The 18,010-nt window shown below is 43.7% G+C and overlaps 1 protein-coding gene across 4 annotated transcripts in view; it reads right to left on the minus strand.

Moving 5' to 3' along the window:
• Positions 1 to 18,010, minus strand: part of CCDC9B (coiled-coil domain containing 9B) — a 43,193-nt gene that overhangs the window by 1,870 nt on the left and 23,313 nt on the right. Inside the window, exons 1-12 of one of the 4 annotated variants that reach the window (XM_051977078.1) lie at positions 7,186 to 7,361; positions 5,834 to 5,947; positions 5,177 to 5,284; positions 4,649 to 4,669; positions 3,902 to 4,090; positions 3,547 to 3,663; positions 2,928 to 3,076; positions 2,552 to 2,610; positions 1,978 to 2,031; positions 1,470 to 1,566; positions 757 to 814; positions 168 to 674 (exon numbers count right to left, since the gene is read on the minus strand). In XM_051977078.1, coding sequence (XP_051833038.1) covers positions 186 to 674; positions 757 to 814; positions 1,470 to 1,566; positions 1,978 to 2,031; positions 2,552 to 2,610; positions 2,928 to 3,076; positions 3,547 to 3,663; positions 3,902 to 4,090; positions 4,649 to 4,669; positions 5,177 to 5,284; positions 5,834 to 5,947; positions 7,186 to 7,197 — 1,467 coding nt within the window. In that variant the 5' untranslated portion in view covers positions 7,198 to 7,361 and the 3' untranslated portion in view covers positions 168 to 185. Of the gene's footprint in view, positions 1 to 167; positions 675 to 756; positions 815 to 1,469; positions 1,567 to 1,977; positions 2,032 to 2,551; positions 2,611 to 2,927; positions 3,077 to 3,546; positions 3,664 to 3,901; positions 4,091 to 4,648; positions 4,670 to 5,176; positions 5,285 to 5,833; positions 5,948 to 7,185; positions 7,362 to 18,010 lie in introns of those variants that run through there. The other 3 variants (XM_051977077.1, XM_051977080.1, XM_051977079.1) reach the window with 3 other exon arrangements.

Here is an 18,010-nt window from a genome sequence, read left to right on the forward strand (position 1 = left end):
AGAGTTCCCTCAAATCAGCTTTTTTGTTAGTGTGTCATGCTCTTTGGCCAGCCTGACACAGCAAACTAGAAGCCAACCTTTTGTTACCCAGAAAGCTCAGGGTTCTTGATTCAGCCTTCTTTTCTTTTCCTTTCCAAACTCCCAGGTAGAAAAGCTGGGCCACTCACCGTCTTCTGGGATCCATCTCAGTCCTGTTCGCCACTCTTCTTGTCGCTCTTTGCCCGTGGCTGGCTTTTCTGGGAGGGCTGCCCCTGACTTCCAGCCTGGCCTGCGCCATCCTCCCTGGGTTCCTGGAGCCTGGTCTTCTGCTCGGGGCCCTCTCGGAGGCTCAGCTCTGCCATACTGTCGCTCAGCTTCTGGGCCTGCTCCGAAGGGGCAGGAGAGGAGAGGCTGCTCTCCTCGAGGCTGGCTCCCGCACCCGGCCGGCTGCTCCCGCTGGCGTCTCCTGGGGAGAAGAAAGGAAGCACAGGCGCGACCTTCCGGGGGGACCGTGGCTCTGAGCTGGACCCGGTGTGGCTGGCGCCGGGCTGGGCTGCTCTCTCTCTCTGGTGCCCGTCTGGGCTGCGCAGGCCGGCGCTGGGCTCCTGAGTGCCACACTGGTCACTGTGTTCCACCCTCTTTGCTCTCTGTTTGTCCTTCTCCTCATTCTGTGACCTCTTTGTGTTGTGAGAACCCTGAAATAATGGAGCAAGGTGAGTCAGTGAGTGCAGGGTGTCTTCTCTCTCCTGGTCCCAGCTGCACCCCTCGGGCACCCACCTGACTCTCGGACTCCTCTCTGGAGCAGGATTGTTCTTCTCCCTCTTTCGTATCCCACCTGTCCAGGTAGAGCATATGGTGGGCACCCCTCTCCCTCTACCCCGTGCACCCTGCAACCCCTCCTGAGTTTAATGTGTCTCCCAAGGGAGGAACTTTGGTACGAATGTTCACACAATCAGTTTGGGGACAAAATGAAACTAATTCAGAAGTTTTTTCCTTCTCGCTTCTGTTTTCGGCCCTGGGAGTCGTCGTCTCCACCGTGCTAAGCCCCCCCCCCCCCACTTCCTTGAACACTTCCTTGCTTCTGGATGCACAGCTGCTGTTTATCACCCTACCCACGCTAGCACATCCTATGGGGACTCTAGGCATGTGCCTGCCTGCGCTGCCTGGGAAAGGCACGCCAGGCAGTCCCCCCAGGGAGGTCGCTATTGTAATTACACCGCAACCTCCCAGAGGTACTGGGCTCCTGCTGCTGACAGCCTCTCCCAGCAGCTCATTAACCTGCAGCAAGGGAGAGAGCCGGCAGAAAGTGACCCTGCCTCGGAGGGGCGGGAAAACCAGGTACCTGCTCGTTGCTCTCTGAGTCCTTGGTCACAGATGGGGAGAAGGGGCGGGGAGGGAGAGGCCGTGGTTGGGCAGAGGGAGATCTGCCTCAGCTTGGAGTACTCACCTGGCACCCAAAGCCTGACTTTGCTCACCCTGGTGCCTATTACCTGCGGGCCCGGCCAGTTAGCCTGTCCTTCCCACGGGCTTTACTGCTCATGGCCGGTACCTTGGGTTTACCTAGGTTCCCACTGTGAGCACCACTACCTGCAAGAGAAGATACATGCATTCATTTGTCAATTCACTTATTAAATATGAGATACTATCAGGTGCTGTGGATACAGATAAAAAAAAGATACAATTTTGCCATCAAAGAGCTTATAATCCAACAAGTTGGGGTGGAAATGGCATGTATATAAATAAATATGGTACAAAATAGAATCTAATATGGCCAAAAAAAAGGTCCAGAAGAAATTATCTAAAGAAAACTTTAGAAGGGAGATATCATTTTTCAATTGAAAAGATTTCATGGAAGAAAGAACACATAAGAGCAGTGTCAGGGTACCTGATCCATCAGCTCAGGGCTCAGTAGTCTGTGCATCTCATGCAGGAGCTGGGGAAATGTAAAACCTTTGTTCCTACCACCCTCCTTTCTTTAGATCTTCTGACTCTGCTTACCTCTTTCATCAGGGGGTAATGCCCTAGACTGGAACTTCCGGTAATTTCTGGGTCCTGTGAGAACAAATGGAACAGGAAATGGCTTTGGAGGCTGGGTATCCCAAATAAGGATAATTATAATGGTAACTTACACATATGCAATGTTTTAAGCTTGGGAAAAAAAACACCCTTTCCTCACAATAGTCTTGTGAGAAAGGTAGCTCAAGATCAATTCCAGTTTAAGTTAATTTATTAGCAGTAAGAATGTGCCAGGCACTGTGCTAAAACTCAGAGAAATTAAGTGATGTATTCATATAACAAAGCTTGGAAATGTTAGACCTAGGATTAAAATCCACATCTTTTGACTCTGAGATCAGTGCTTGCCCCCATCGTATCATGCAGTTCAGATAAGGAAGGCTCAGTGACTAAAAGGGGAAAATTAAAACCCATAAAGGAAACTTCCATAAACTATGAAGGAACCCCAAACCATTAACCCATCATCATCCCTTACCCATATTTCAAGTTTCTCCACCCAAAATTAAGTCAGAAAATGTAAGAGGAAAGTAGGATGTAAAGCAGAGAGGGACCTATTCACCCTTTTTGCTGCTACCCCCTGACATGCTCAGATCCCTGGCTTTGCTGGCATCCTGAAACCTGTTGAGAAATAAGAATTAAGTTTCCACCAGTGTTCTTGAGCAGTTGCAAAGACAGGGTGGTTCAACAAGGACATCCTCTGCAATCCAGACCTGCACTTCCCCATAGTCAGGTAGGACAGAAGGACAACATGAATGGAGAGATATGGGGCCTGGAAAATAAGACACAAAATGTGCAGCATAGAGCATGGAATATGGAACACAACAAAAAGCATAGAAGCCCCAAGGCAGAGCCTGGGATCCTGCCTTCCCTTTGGGCAGAGCTCTTGAACCATGCTCCCTCCCCAGCCACATGGTCACCCTCACAATAGCACATACATATGCTTAGACTTGTCCAGATCCCAAGGACGACGCCACTCTCCCTGAGCATCCCGATGCCGTGCCAGACGTGCAAGGTCAATCTGTTCCCGTTCTTGCTTCCATCGGACATAATCCCTCCCCAGCTCCTGGGACCCTGGGCCCACAGCCTGGGACGAGGGAAATAGGGCAAAGGTTAGGTCTGGGACAAGAAGCTCCCAGGATCTTTGTAGGATAAAAGGCAAGGATTTGAAGAGTTATAACACTATCCTTTGGAAGGCTTAGGAAGGAAAGGCACTTTTGCCACCCAGAGGTCATACTTAGAACTGAGATGTTCATCTGTAATAGGCTGAGTGTGAATAGCAATAATTTCCTCTTCACTTGTCTTTCTCCACATGCAAACCCAGCCCAATTCTGTCTGGCCACCTTGTATATGATTTTTTTTTTTTGGTGATTCCTCTTGCTATAGCAGAAAACTCTTGGGTACCTCAAACAACTTCTCAGAGCCACCCACAGATGGGAGAGATGCTTCTTTAGACACATACAATTTGCCCCACTGTCTCTTCCCTCCTACCAGTCCCTCAGTGCAGCACTCAGGCCCCTAGGGCTCTGGAATCCTGCCTGGACCTGGAAGACTCACCTTTTGTCCAGGTTCCATAGTGATTGCTATCTGCATGGGGCTTCCTAGGCTAGAGCCTCCTATTAGAGTGCCTTCGTCTCTTTGACTCCTAGCCTTAGTTGATACAATCCTCTTGCCCTGGAAGAGTTGAGTGTGGGGAGAGAATAGAGAAAGCTTCAAGCTGAAAAAAGTGAGGTGAATATATATATTCCTCCCAGTGCAGGAGAAATTGGTCAGTAGCTTGGAGCTGAGAGCTAGGTCCCGGAGTTCTGATTGTGGCTGAGCAGCTGAGTAATCAGAGATTGATCCCTATCTCTGTGATCCTCCATCAGCTTACCCTAACCCCATCCCAGCTGCACTCAGGGGATCACCTCACCTTGACTTTGTTCTCCATGGTCACTGCCAACTGGACCCGCTTCCCCAACCGAAAGGTAAAGGTGTGATCATCTTCTTCCTCCTCATCCTCTTCTTCCTCCTGTTCCCCAAGTTCCTCCTCATTGTTCACTCCTGGGCCCAGGCTGTTGGGATGACTGCTTGCTCTCCTATCACTCACCACCCGCTTCTCCTGAAGGGGATGGGTTCCTTAACCCTTCAGCATTCAGAATGAAAACTAACTTGGAGTTCCATGGGCAGAAGTTGGAATGCCTGGGTTCTATGGTCTTATTCCTCTCCCACTCCCACCCCCATCATCCTATGCCAGTAAGGACTCTCTCTGGAAATCAGCAAAAGGACATTATTGGAGCCATGAAAATCAGTTCACTCCACAAAGAGGCTTGCATACCAGCAGCATTAGACTCTTTGGAGGCCCAGTTCCACCCCAGCGGGCAGGGAAATGCCTCAGTGACCCTGTCACCCAAGAGTCGGGAAATCTTCGGAGAAGAGACAATGGGGCTTTGTCTCTTACCCCTCATTCCTCCTTCTTCTCTTCCCAACTGGGTTTTTAACTCCCCAAGGTTTGACTCTGGCTACCCTAGATAACAAGAGTAAGGGGTGCCTTCAGCAAAAAATGTGAAGGAGGACAGAGCGGAACAGAAAGGGAAGGGGACAATAGACACAGTAAAGTTGAAGAAGCTAATTTTCAGGACCCCTTGCCTTGACCCAAAGAAAGAGAGAAGTTGCAAACCCTGGGGATGTCTTCATTCTCCTGGTGAGGAGCAGTCAGGAGGTACAAGGAGTTATGGGAGCAAAGGATAGAGAAAAGGGAACAAGTATTTCTTAAGTGCCTACTATGCTTCCAGGCACTGGCAAATGCTTCACAAATATTTCATTTGCTCTTCACAATAACCCTAGGAGGGGAGTACTATTATTATTCCCATTTTACAGCTGAACTAGACAGAATAAGTGACTTGCTCAGCTAGTAAACATCTGAAGGGGGATTTGAAGAAAGGTCTGATTTCAAGCCCAGCACTCCATTTTCCTATATGCCCAGATGCCTCCTTCACAGGCACTTAGTAAATGCTTTCAGACTTGACTAGAATTTAATTAAAGAAGGTTAAGTGATTGTGTGGGCACTTCTTGAGGCCAGCTGATGGGTAAAAGAAAGATCTCCTTGCCCTTAGAGCTCTGAGGAATCAAGCAAAGCCACCCACCGGGCACAGGCCGACTATCCTCTCCCACCCAACACGCACTCTTATATAGAGCCCAGACTTACACTGTGAGCCTTCGTAATGGTAATGGTAAGTCCGTCTGCCTGAGGTGGCCGAGGAGCAGTCACCGCCATACCTCCCTTCTCTGCCTGCCTCCGGTCTTCCTCAATCTCCTGTGTGACATCCCAAGAGTCAATTCTCAGGGGTATCTCACAGACACAGTCTCCACCCACCTCCCTCAGCTTCTTTGAAGGGACACTATATCAGAAATGTATGAATGAAAAAGTGCTTATTAAGCCTTTACTATGTTCCAAGCACTGTGCTAAGCAATAGGGGATTCAAAAGGAAAAGGAAAGACAATCCAAGGTAGACATGAGAAGACATAGCCACTGGTCACTACTAACTTAGACACGGTGTAAAGACACAGAGATGCCAGCATGTATCCAGCCTAATCCACAACTAGACATATAATTGTGGATTAGAGCAAATAAAGAGACCATGACATACAGATCAAGAAATAGTCCCTGAGACAGAGGGACAGGTGTGTGGAGTCTCTCAATCAGCCAGGTTTGTCCTCATGGTTTGTCTTGGTCTCACTTCTTCTAGATAACTTACTCCTTGGGGTGCTTGTCTCTCCTGTCCCCTCCATCCACCTCCCCTAATTTCCCAAGCCTCCATTTCCTCAGCTCCCTCCCCACCCAGTTCCCTGGTCCCCTGCTGACCTGATACCTCCGCAATAATGCTTGGTTCTTCCTTCTAAGTGCCACAATTCTCCTGTCCAGCTCTTCATCCTTCTGCTCTTTCTTGCGAAGCAGAGAGTCAGCCACCCCAGTCCCCTGCAAAGCCCCATGGCTCAGCTCAGGTGCTGAGGACTCCCTAGTTAGCCAGCCCTTGAGCTCACCAGATCCCCCTATTTCTCTCCTCCCTCCTCCCAACCAGACTACAACCTGACAGCTCTCCTAGTCTGGAGACTTGTCCCATTGCTTCAGTTTGCCCTCCTATTGACCAGCTCAGACTAAAGCCCCTTTCGTGGGCTGTCCCACAAGAGGTGAGCCAGAGCTAGGATCACAGGGAGAAAGGGGAAGCAGGAGAGGTGACAGGTAATGGGGCCCATGGAAAGGCCATTATTATGTCCTAATCACACTCCCAGTTCAGAAGTGTCCGCCTTGATATTGGAGGGGGAAAAGCAGGCAAAACATCTCTGTCTGTCTGGTTGCCAGATATCTACTGCCTGCTGAGGTAGAATGGGTAGAGGAATCCCTGTAGCTGACAAGGGAAGAACTCATCCAGGCTCCTCTGAACTCCCAGCCCAACCCTGAGGAACTACCCCATTCCCCCTCCCTATGAAGCTACCTCCACTACCCTTCCCCCTCTGAGCTCTCTGGGGAGCAAGGTTGCTGAGCTTGGAAGGGGAGTTATAAATGGCTCTGCCTCTGGCAACAGAAACCTGCCGTAGCTGGGAAACAGCCAGGGGATTCAAGAGGTTGGATGGGGTGGGCTATTTCCATCCCAAAACCAGAACCCCAAGGAAAAAGAAGCAACAATTCCATTTGGCCCGGGCTCCTGGGACTTCTCAGCCCCCTTCCTCCTACACCCCAGGTCCCTTCCACTGCCAGTCCAACCAATGGGCTTTGGCAGAAGGGGTCCCACAGGCCCTTTCTCCTTGGTGCCCTTTACCACCAGCTGTCTGGGCAGCAAAGAGGGAGCTAGCCAGGAAGGCAGAGTGGGGGTGGGGACTCTGGAGGAGGCCCTCCTTCCCTCTGTAGGAATTGCTTTCCCACTTTAACATCCTTGGAGAAGAGTTGAAGCCTTGCCCTTCCTGCCGTGCCAGCCCCTAATCTTCCTGGTGCCCACAGCCCCAAGTCCCAGTGTACGGCCCGGCCGCCGCTGACCCCCCCAACAGAAGCTCCCCCCCTACCCCACCCTCCTTCCCAGCCATATCTGTCTGTCTGCCCCCAGCAGCCTCTCTCCCTCCTTGGAGTGGGAGAAACCGTGTTAGCGGGCCTCCGGCTCCTCCCCCAGCGCGCCGAGGACCCCAGCCCCACTCCCTGGCCCCGGCCAGGGGGCCACTCACAGCGGGGTACATGGCGGCGGCGGCGGGCCCGGAGGGGCTTTCCGAGCAGCTCCCCGGGGAAGCCGGAGCCCCAGCGCTGAGCCGGACCTGGGCCTCTGCCGGCCTCTCCCAGCCGGCTCTGCTGCTTCGCACACGAGATCATGTTGTGATTACAAGCGAGTGCTCCGGGCTCCGGGCCAAGCGTGCCTCCGCGGCGCCACACCAGTCCCACCCACCCATCCAAACACACACAGACACACACGGCGGGGAGAGCCCGGGACAGGGCCGGCCTCCGCCCAGCTCTCCCTGCTGCCCAGCCCGGGCGTGGACGGGGAGCGCCCCGCGAGAGAGCAGCAGGGTCCGCCGGCTCTCGCTCCGACCATGTCCACGCTTGCCAGGTTCACATGAGGGGATATTTTTTCCTTCCCAAGCATCCAAGCTGGAAAAGAAATCTAGAACTCGGATCCTTCCTCCTTCTCCAGGCTCCTAACCCTTGGGCGCCCCACCTTTCCCACTCTCCATTTCCAGCTCTGCAGGAAGCTACTGGGTCCATTACTTAGCCATTTCAGAATCCTCCGGCATCAGCCCCAGATGCATCTGTGATCTCATCCAGGGGAGTGCTCCCTTAAACAAGGCAGGGCCCAATTCACTGGTGCCGGCCCATTCTGTGCCATCCTGTTCTCTCATAAGTGGGAGGGGAGGGGGGGCGCTGGGAGAAAGGTAACTTCAGAATGAAGAGGGGCGTTTAAAGATAAGCCTCTCTTCTTGGGAGAAGCTTTAGGTTAATAAAAAAAAAGTTCACAGTTTCTCAAAGGCTTCTCAACTCACTCCACTCCTTCGATCACTCAATCAACAGGCATTTATTAAGTTTCTACGGTGAGTCAGGCTTTGTGCTAGGCACTGGAGATACAAGTTTAAAGAATGAAACAATCCTTTCTAGCAAGTAACTTGTGTTCTGATGAAGACAAGAAGAAGGTATAGAAATAAGTGAATAATAAATAGAAACAGAATAAATACGAATATATACAAGATAAGTTGGGCACTGGCAGTTGGGAGATGGGGCTTCAGTTCTAAGCTAAATTCATTGTCTTTTTTCAGTAACTGCCCAAGATATAGAAAGGAAGGATACGAGTATTTATTAAGTACCTACTGTGTGCTAGGGAATGTGCTTTATAAATCTTATCTCATTTGATCTTCACAACTACCCTGGGAATTAGGTAATAACATCACCTATTCCCATTTTACAGTTAGGGGAACTGAAGTAGATGATAGTTAAATGACTCCTACAGCTGTTAAGTGGAAGTGAGATTTGAACTCAGTTCTTCCTGACCTCAACCCAGTGCTCTTGTTCTCTTAGCTGCCTCTAAATATAGATGCCAATGAATGAACTCCATAGGCTTCTATCCAAACATATGTGAGAGGCTAGACAACAGATATTCTTCATCCTTCTGCTTTTTCCTGTGTGGATAGTTAGACAGAACTACTTGGAGGTGAGTACGAATCTCACTTATGAATCTCTGCACTGTTCCTTGGTTTGATTTTAAGAATAGGGATAGAAATAGGAACTGGACCTGTGATTTCACTGGCATAGGGAACTCCCACAGGAGAAAACACCTTCTACTAATACAGGTCAGAATTTTCTTTGCAACTTGTAATATTAGAGCACAGAGAAGTTCGAGTGATTTGGGGTCCCAGAGAGTCATATAGTTAATATGTGTCAGAGGCAGGACTCGAAACTGGGTCTCTGTGGTTTCTAGGCCAGCTCTTTATTCATTAGGTCATGCTGCCCATCATAACTAGCTAGAAAATTGTGCATACCTTTGATGCAGTAGTATTACTACTGAGTCTATATCCCAAAGAGATTATAAAAAAGGGAAAAGTATCCATATGTTCAAAAACATTTGTGGCAGCCCTTTTGTAATGGCAAGGAACTGAAACTGAGTAGATGCCCATCAGGTGGAGAATGGCTGAATAAATTGTGGTATATGAATGTTATGGAATATTATTGTTCTATAAGAAATGACCAGCAGACTTATTTCAGAGAGTCCTGGGGAGACTTACACAAACTGATGCTAAGTGAAGTGAGCAGAACCAAGAGAATGCTGTACAAGTAATAAGATTATGTGATAATTAACTGTGATGGACTTTTTTCAACAGTAAGCTGATTCAAGGCAATTCCAATCGATTTGTGATGGAAAGAGCCATCTGCATCCAGAAACTGTGGAAGCTAAGTATAGATCAAAGCATGGTATTTTCTCCTTTTGTTGTTGTTTTTTTCTCTTTTGATCTGATTGTTCTTGTGCAGCATGATGAATATGGAAGCATGTTTGGAGGAACTGCACAAGTTTGGCATATATGGAATTGCTTGCTGCCTTGGAGAGGGGAAGAGGAGAGAGAAGAGGGATTTGGAGATCCTCAATAACTAGATGCCAGTTCTCCCCTCCCTCCCCTTCCCCTAATCCCTACCCTACTTGAAGAAGCCTGGTCTACTCCAACCCTTGGAACCTCTGTCCTCTTCCCAACACTCATTACTTAGGAACATGGTCTCTTACACACTTGGATAAACAGGATGGATTGGTTATTGTTCTTCATTCCCAAAGAGGACCAAAATGATGCCATTATGTCAGTGCAAGATACAGTGTGTCTGATTGTGGCTTATCAGACCAATAGTAGTGGGGAATAGTAGCCCATAGGTTGGGCACAAATGGTGCAGATAAAGATTTAAAGTAGAGAAGTTCCTAAATTTGTACATCTCACATTTCTTTTGAGCTAATGCAATTATGCTTTGCTCATAGAGCACAGCGCCTTCTTTGAATCAGGCATGCCATGCTGGGCAGTCCTGTGCTAGTATCTCTCATGTCTCATAATCAATTCCAAAGTTCTTCAGGGAAACCTTGAGAATGTCCTTGTACCTCTTCTGATATCTGTGTGAGAGTTTGCCTTGAGTGAGGTCTCCATAAGATAGTCTTTTAGACAAACACACATTTGGCATCCAAAGAATGAGACCAGTGCATCAGGGTGAAAAGTTCTGTGTGGTAGAATTTGAATGCTTGACAGTTCAGCTCGAGAAAGGACCTCAGTGTCCAATACTTATCTTGCCAGGTGATTTTCAGAATCGTGCTAAGACAATTCAGATGGAAGCAATTTCATTTGCTGGGAGGGAGTCATCAACTAGAATTCTTCCAGGGATATTGGACCTTACCATCTGCCTAGCCACTGCTCCCTAAGGGTCACTGCTGCTACAGTAATTGATTTTGTCACTATGTCCTTCAGACCTTGGATATTCTAACATCAATCGGTAAACTCTTATTAAGCAAATCCTGTGTGTCAGGCACCGAACTAAGTGTAGTGGATACAAAAAAAGAAGCAAAAAACAGACCCTGACTTCAATGAGTTGACAATCTTAATGGGAAAAACAACATGGAAATAAATATAAATAAAGCAAGTTATATACAGAATAAATAGGAAATAACTAACAGAGGCAAAACATTGGAATTAAGAGGGTATAAGAAAGTCTTTCTATATACAATGTGAGATTTTAGATGAGACTTAAAGGAACCAGGGACATCAGTAGTCAGAGGAGAGGATAAAGAGAGGTTCAGGTATAAGGAACAAGTGGAGAAAAAGCCTGAAGCTGAAAGATGGAGTGTCTTGTTCATGGGGCAGCCAGGAGGCCAGTGTCATTGGCTCAAAGAGTATATGTTGAGGAGGAAAGGTAGGAGTAGGTTACAAAGGGTTTTGAATTCCAAATAGGGCATTTTGTATTTTTTGATCCTGGAAGCAATAGGTTTGACATCTGACCTTCTGCTATATTCTAAGGCTATCTGGGGTTTATCATCCCTCATGTCAGAAAGAACCCTTAGGTTTTTCCATCAGCCTTTAGAAAGCTAAAGCTTTCTTTATGCATTGTCTCCCCTTACTTAGAATATAAGTTCCCTAAGAGGAGAAATTATTTTGCTTTTCTATTCATATCCCCAACATTTAGCAAAATGCTTGGCACATTGTAAGCCAGAGCTTCTTAAACTTTTTCCATTAGTGACTTCAGATCTCAAGTATATAAGGTATATAAAATAGGTATATAAATCAAACATTTACTGGTCATAAATCATAATTTTGCAACTCTCACATTCAGTTACCAGACCCCAAATGGGACCACATTTTAAAAAATTGAGTATGCTTTTCTTTTTCACTTCCCACCTAAGTCTTTTCTTCCCCAGTCATCATTCATCCTATCTAATGAAGATAGTATAGACAGTTTGGGAGTGTCCTTCTTTCCCAATTTCTCTCTTAAGGATCAAAAAATAGATCAATGCCAAGTATGTATTTGGTCTTTTTTACAATAGTTTGAGCTCTCCCCCATCCAAAGTGGTAAAAAAAAAAGTACCAAAAGTGTTAATATGGAGTAGAAATATGAAATTGATTTGAGAGAACATAATTGTAAAAGAATATTATAAAAATAGTATATAATAGAGATTCAGTTCAAGAAGTGGAGCGACTATGACATAGGTGGATATGCACCTATGCACATAGGCTCAAATAAATACAATAGAATCGAAGATGAAGGCAGTCATAAATGAATGAGCATTTTGCTTTGAAAGGAGCATGATTTTTAAGGTCTCAGGAGAGGAGAGGGACATAAAAGTGGGATTTAGGGAGTAAGTGGAAGAACCAGGGAGTAGTTGAAGAGAGGTCAGAGAGGGATCAAGGAGGAGCTAGGTGGAATCCATCTGTCTAACCAAGTTCCAGAATTGAATAAAGATATGCTAATCAAGACAATCTCAGAGAGCTTGAGCTGATTATGAGTTTCAGCCTCAGTCATTGAGACGATGGAGGCTGAATGAGCTGATTAAGAGTTCTGGCCTCACATCACACCTATCCCTGCCTTTTCTCTGCCAAATCCAATAGACTTGTGAAGGAGAGAGCTATCTACATCCAGAAAGAGCACAGTGGGGATTGAATGTGGATCATGACTGAATATTTTCACCTTTTTGGATGTTGTTTGCTTGCTTTTTGTTCTCTTTGTCATTTTTCTCCTTTTTGATCTTATTTTCTCTTATGCAGCATGATAATTATGGAAATGTGTATAGAAGAACTGCACACGTTTAACCTATATTGGATTACTTGCTATCTAAGGGAGTGGGTGGGGGAAAAAGAGGGAGAAAAAAATTGCAACACAAGGTTTTGTAAGGGGAAATGTTGAAAACTATCTATGCATATATTTTGAAAACAAAAAGCTAAAAAAAAAAAAAAGAATACAAATGTTAAAAAAAAAATTTAACTAGTCTAAAAACAAACAATCAAAAAGTGGACCTTACAGGCTATCAGAAAGAGCTACTGCTGCCTCCAGAAAAAAAAATACACACACACACACACACACACACACACACACACACACACACACACACAACATTGATGCCTAAATTCCACTGTTTATCATTCATTCTTCTGTGTTGGGTATTTTCTTCTCCTTTAAAAATGCACCCATTAGTAGAGAGCTTATTAAACCCCTAACCTTTAGCATCAAGGAATGTTAAGGCAGAAGGGACCTTAAAGAAAATTTAATATAATATATTCATTTTTAAAATGAGGAAGCTGAAACCCAGAAAAGGGAAGTTATTCTCTAAGTAACAAGGATGATTACCAGCAGAACCAGCTTTAGAGCAGAGGGACAATATCCCTTAGATTAACATGCTTAGGATGAATAAGTTTGTTCCAAGTGCCTAAAGGCCAACACTTAGCCCAGGGCCTTGTTCTAAGGCAATTCATAGCATTTTTTTTTTAAAGTTTTTTCAACTTCAAAAAGCATTTACCTCTATAATAGTCCACAGAATACGAATTTAAATAATATTAATAGGATGATGACACGTCCCGGGATAGTTTCTATCTGAATTCTAACAAATAAGAAAAGAACAATTATTTTATATAATAATTCTAATAATACCTGTCATTTACATAGTGCTGGGATCTCAGCTATCTCTTTCTCCACTTTCTTCTCAATTTTGGCCCAAGCACAAGAGTGACTTAGGGGAATCTGACCACCTAAAAGAATAGTCAGCCTCCCCTTCTTCTTTTTCTCTTTGGCTCTTTATAATCCCACCTCAGAATCCTAAGGAAAACTATTTAAACTATTTCTCTCAGAGGAGAAAACACAAAGCAAAATAAGTCTCAAAACCTGGGTTCAGCTCATCCAGGCTGGATGAGTTCCCTCTTTAGCTACTATGTAGTAGCAGCCTATGCTGCCAGGATGGAGAAAATTGCCCCTCAAAAGATGTCTTAGAGTTTATGAGGCCATTCAAAGCTTAGAAAGGAGAGAGTTCTTCCTGTTCAGTGACCAACAAGAGGATTATCTCAAAGTTAATTCCTTCAGCATTGAGTTCAATGTGTCCTTGAGAGTTATCTCAGAAATTCAGGCACATGCTCTTTGAACTAGCTTCTAAAAATCCATCTCCACAAATGTTTTTTGGGGTACAACATGAGTTACACAAACTCACAACCACAAAGTTTCTCTTTTTATCTTACTTCTACTCTTAGCAGATGACTTCCTGTAATACAGTAAGCACAGACTGAGAAACCACTACAGCCACTAGCTCTTTTGATGATCCCCACTCATGGTGTCCCCTCCACTAGACAGAAACCAGCTCCAACTCCATTGGAAACAGCTTCTAGAAAAATTCTCTCCAAATGTCTCTTCTCCTTTATTGTCCTCAACATGTCTTATCTCTGAGAATATCTGTCCTGGTATTTGAGATTCTCCAACTCTTCAACCTCTATTCCTTGAGTTTCCACAGTATTGAGTCTAGGAGGGACAGACTTGGAATCAAAAGACTTCCATTAAAATCCTGTCTCCAAAACTTATTAGAAAGCATCTGAGGCCACATCTGAATTCAGGTCCTCCTGACTCTAAGGCTGGAACACTGTACTACTTAGCTGATCTTTAGATGGACATTTTAATTATGGAATATCATTTTCTTAAAATTATTTTTTATTATGGATATCAGAGCTGGGAAGGACTTTGAAATAATCTATCCAATCTCTTCATTTTCCAGATGAGGAAAACAAATTTAAAAAGTGAAATGATTTGTCCAAGTAGTACAGTTAATGCATTTCTCCTAAACTCCAGATCTAGTGTGTCTTATTTTTTTCCTTCTACTCCCACCATTAAATACACTCAATTTATAACTTTTATTTTTGCCTTTTTCCCCATCAGAATCACTTCCTATTAAATCCTCCCCTGTAACAAAGAAAAAAAAATGTGCTAAAGACAACTTTCAAAATAATTACAGTTGACAGTATGTATAGAATCCTACACCGGAAGATTCTTATCTCTTTACTAGGAGAAAAGAAGATATATCTCCTCCTCTTTTTTTCTGAAACCAAGATTAGTTCCTACAATCCGCTGGAATTCAGTAGCATCTTGTGGCAATGTTGTTATCACTTCTATTTCTGAAAGGCTGTCCCTTTCCCTACTGTTATTTGACATCATTCCAGCACACTTTTCACTATGCCACAGATGGTAATCTCCAAATGCCTCATATCCAGCCCCAAGAGGTTCAGGATAAGGACAACTCTTGACGCTGTGTGCTCACTTCAGTCTGTTAAATCTCTGTGTAAGTGAAAATCTGGTGAAAATGAATATCAAGTCTTGAAAAGGAAAGAAGCTACCAATTAAGTAGCCTGCTGGAGTTGGAAGCAGGGGAAGGAAGGAGTCTAAGTCCTATGATGAGGTAGAGGAGTGCTATGGGTTGATTATGAGTAGCAGAGTCTTACTTGGCTTTAGCACCAGCTATCATCTCCCACTCCCCACATATCCAAGGCTTAGGATAATTATCATGTTCCCTCATCCCACATCTCTATCCTATGAGGCAATGGCTCTCAAAATTTGGTCCAGAGAATCCTGAGGGTCTCTGAAACCCTTCCAGAGGGTCTACAAATTCAAAATTAGTTTTTATTTCTAATATGATAAACCTCTATGACAAAAATTCTTTAGATAGATCCTCAATATTTTTAGTAATATAAAATACTATATATAAAAATATTAACAATGATGAAGAGTAGAATTTATTAGAAAAAAAAGTAAGGGAGCAGCTGGGTGGCACAGTAGATAGAGCACCAGCCCTGAATTCAGGAGGACTTTAATTCAAATCTGATCTCAGACACTTAACAGTTCCTAGCTGTGTGACCCTCCACAAGTCAATTAACCCCAATTGCTTCAGAGGAAAAAAAAGGGGGGGTTGTAATTTTTGATCCTAGACAAAGTCAAACTTTAAAAAGATTCAATCAAGAGAGAAATCTACATTATGTCGGCAATATTAATATTGTCTTAGATGTATAAATAAGTATATGTGTATGTAAGTCTATATGTCTATGTATATGTAGCTATGCATGTGCATATGTGTACATAGACACACATGAATATATCTGTACTTAACTGCAGCCTGTTTGAGGTGGGGAGAGAAAAGGGGAAAAAAAGAATAAAGAAAAAAAGAATAAAGTAAAAAGTGCACAGCAAAAAACAAAAGAAAATTTATTGTTATATATTTAGAATCCTCCCTAATATTCTGTTGGGCACATGACAATTTTGTTTTGTTTTGTTTTTCCATTTCTTTCTTTCCTATTTTATTTTTTTCTTATTTTGCATTTGTTTTAAATAAATATACATATTAAAAAATAAAATAATATAAAGATGCTAAGGAAAAAAGTTTAAGAACCACTTCCCTACTCCCACCTTGGAGATCTCAGCTCCATTAAAGGCCCAATTCAAGATCATCCTCCTCTCTCCACTAAAGACCTTTCTTAATCATAGTACTTTCTGGTCTCTGAAATTACTATCCATGTATGTGTGTATATATACATACATACACACTCCATATAGTTTATGGGTACTATATACATATATGTATACATACATATATACTCATGTGTATTTTTTCATTTTCTCATATTTTCTTCTTGGCATACATAATGTTTCCTTCCAGCAGAACATAAGCTCCTCAAAAGCAGGAGAGTGTGGTATGTAGTATGAATTTAAGAAATACTTGTCAAATTCAATTGATTTTCCTCCTGAAATGTTCACATAGATTTCCTTCTTTGGCAAATGCTCTGAATGCATCAATTTCCTTGTCCTCCCAGCTACTATCTTGTAATCATTTTGTATATAGTCTGCATATTTTTGTACCTATCCATGTTTTCTCTCCCATTATAGCATAAGCTCTTTGAGGGCAGGGACTGGTTTCCTTTTGTCTTAGGCTTAATACAGTGCCTAGCCTAAAGTAAATCTTTAAGAAAATGCTTATTGGGAGATTAATTGATTCTCTTTTCACTTTACATTCTCTGACATTCCTATGGCTTCAGCTAATACCTCCATAAGTCCTGGGCTCTTTTTCAAGCTCCATATTTCCTGCTGCTTTGGATAGAGCTCCCGAAGACCTGAATTCAGATTTGACCTCAGACACTTACTAGTAGCTACGTGACCCTAGACAAGTCACTTAGCCTTGTTTGCCTCAGTTTCCTCATCTGTAAAATGAGCTGGAGAAGGAAATGGCAAACACTCCAGTACCTTGGCTAAGAAAATTCCCCAAAAGGAATCATAAAGAGTTGGACATGACTGAAATGAACAAAAATAACTCAGAAAAAATGTGTGATATAATAGATAGGGAACAGGCCTTGGAACCACAAAGACCTGAGTTCAAGTCTTACCTCTGGCACCTACTGTTTGACTTTGGGCAAATCACCCTCTCAGTGATCTGTAAGACTATAGATTTCAGAGATGTTTCTCTGTATTGAGTGCTCTTCCTCCTTGGGAGTTCCCTGTATAGAGGAAATCACAGATCCAATTGCTATCTTCCTAAAAGGCAGCATTGTGTAATAAAAACAGCACTGGACGGAGGCCCAGCTCTGACTTGCTTGCCCTAGTTAGACAAGGCTAATAATTTATGCCATTTCTACTTTCCCCATTCTCCCTTTTTAGTCTGTTGAATTCCTGTCCATCCTTTAAAGTCTGACTCAATGTTACCTCCTCCAGGAAGCCTTTTTTTTTTAATGGTTTTATGATGGATAGCTTTTAATAGGACCACTAGCAATTGTATAAAACACAATACTGCAAACAATGTTTTGCATACTTAATAGTTTATTATCAAAAGAAGAATAAATGAATAACACAGTTTTGTGCTCCCTCACACACACGCAAAAATCCAGTGTTCCTAAGAGCTTAAGATATGAAGTTAATTTAAAGGATCTGGAATTAGTGGACCAAACAGCTGATCATTAAATTTGGTCTACATAGAACTATAGAGACTGAATGTGGATCAAAGCATATATTTTCACTTTGTTTCCTCCTCGTGGTTTTTCCCTCTTTTGGCCTGATTTTTCTTGCACAACATGACATATATAGACATATGTTTAAAAGGATTGTACAAATATAACCTATATCAGATTGCTTGCTTTCTTGGGGAAGGAGGAGGTAAGAGAGGGAGGGAGAAACATTTAGAACACTAATTCTTACAAAAATGAGTGTTGAAAACTATTTTCACATGTATTTGGAAAAATAAAATGCTAGGAAAAATAAATTTGTTCTAAATAAGGTTAGGTAGACTTTGAACAGTTTTTTTTTTTTTTTTGATACTCTTGGTCAGAAATGATTTGTCTTTGCTAGTATCACACCCAGAACTTTCATTGGCCTCTCTCAGGCACTGGGATGATATTTTGTACTACCAAAGGTCCACAGCGTGTTAAGTGGATCCTATGTGAAGGATTTATAAAAAGACACGGATGAGACAAACATGATAAGAGGGCATGAATGAGTTGCCATCTGCATATAGGAGTACTGACATAGATGAGATCATATAGA

The sequence above is a fragment of the Antechinus flavipes genome, chromosome 2 (assembly GCF_016432865.1).
Source record: "Antechinus flavipes isolate AdamAnt ecotype Samford, QLD, Australia chromosome 2, AdamAnt_v2, whole genome shotgun sequence".
Classification (NCBI taxonomy): Eukaryota; Metazoa; Chordata; class Mammalia; order Dasyuromorphia; family Dasyuridae; genus Antechinus; species Antechinus flavipes.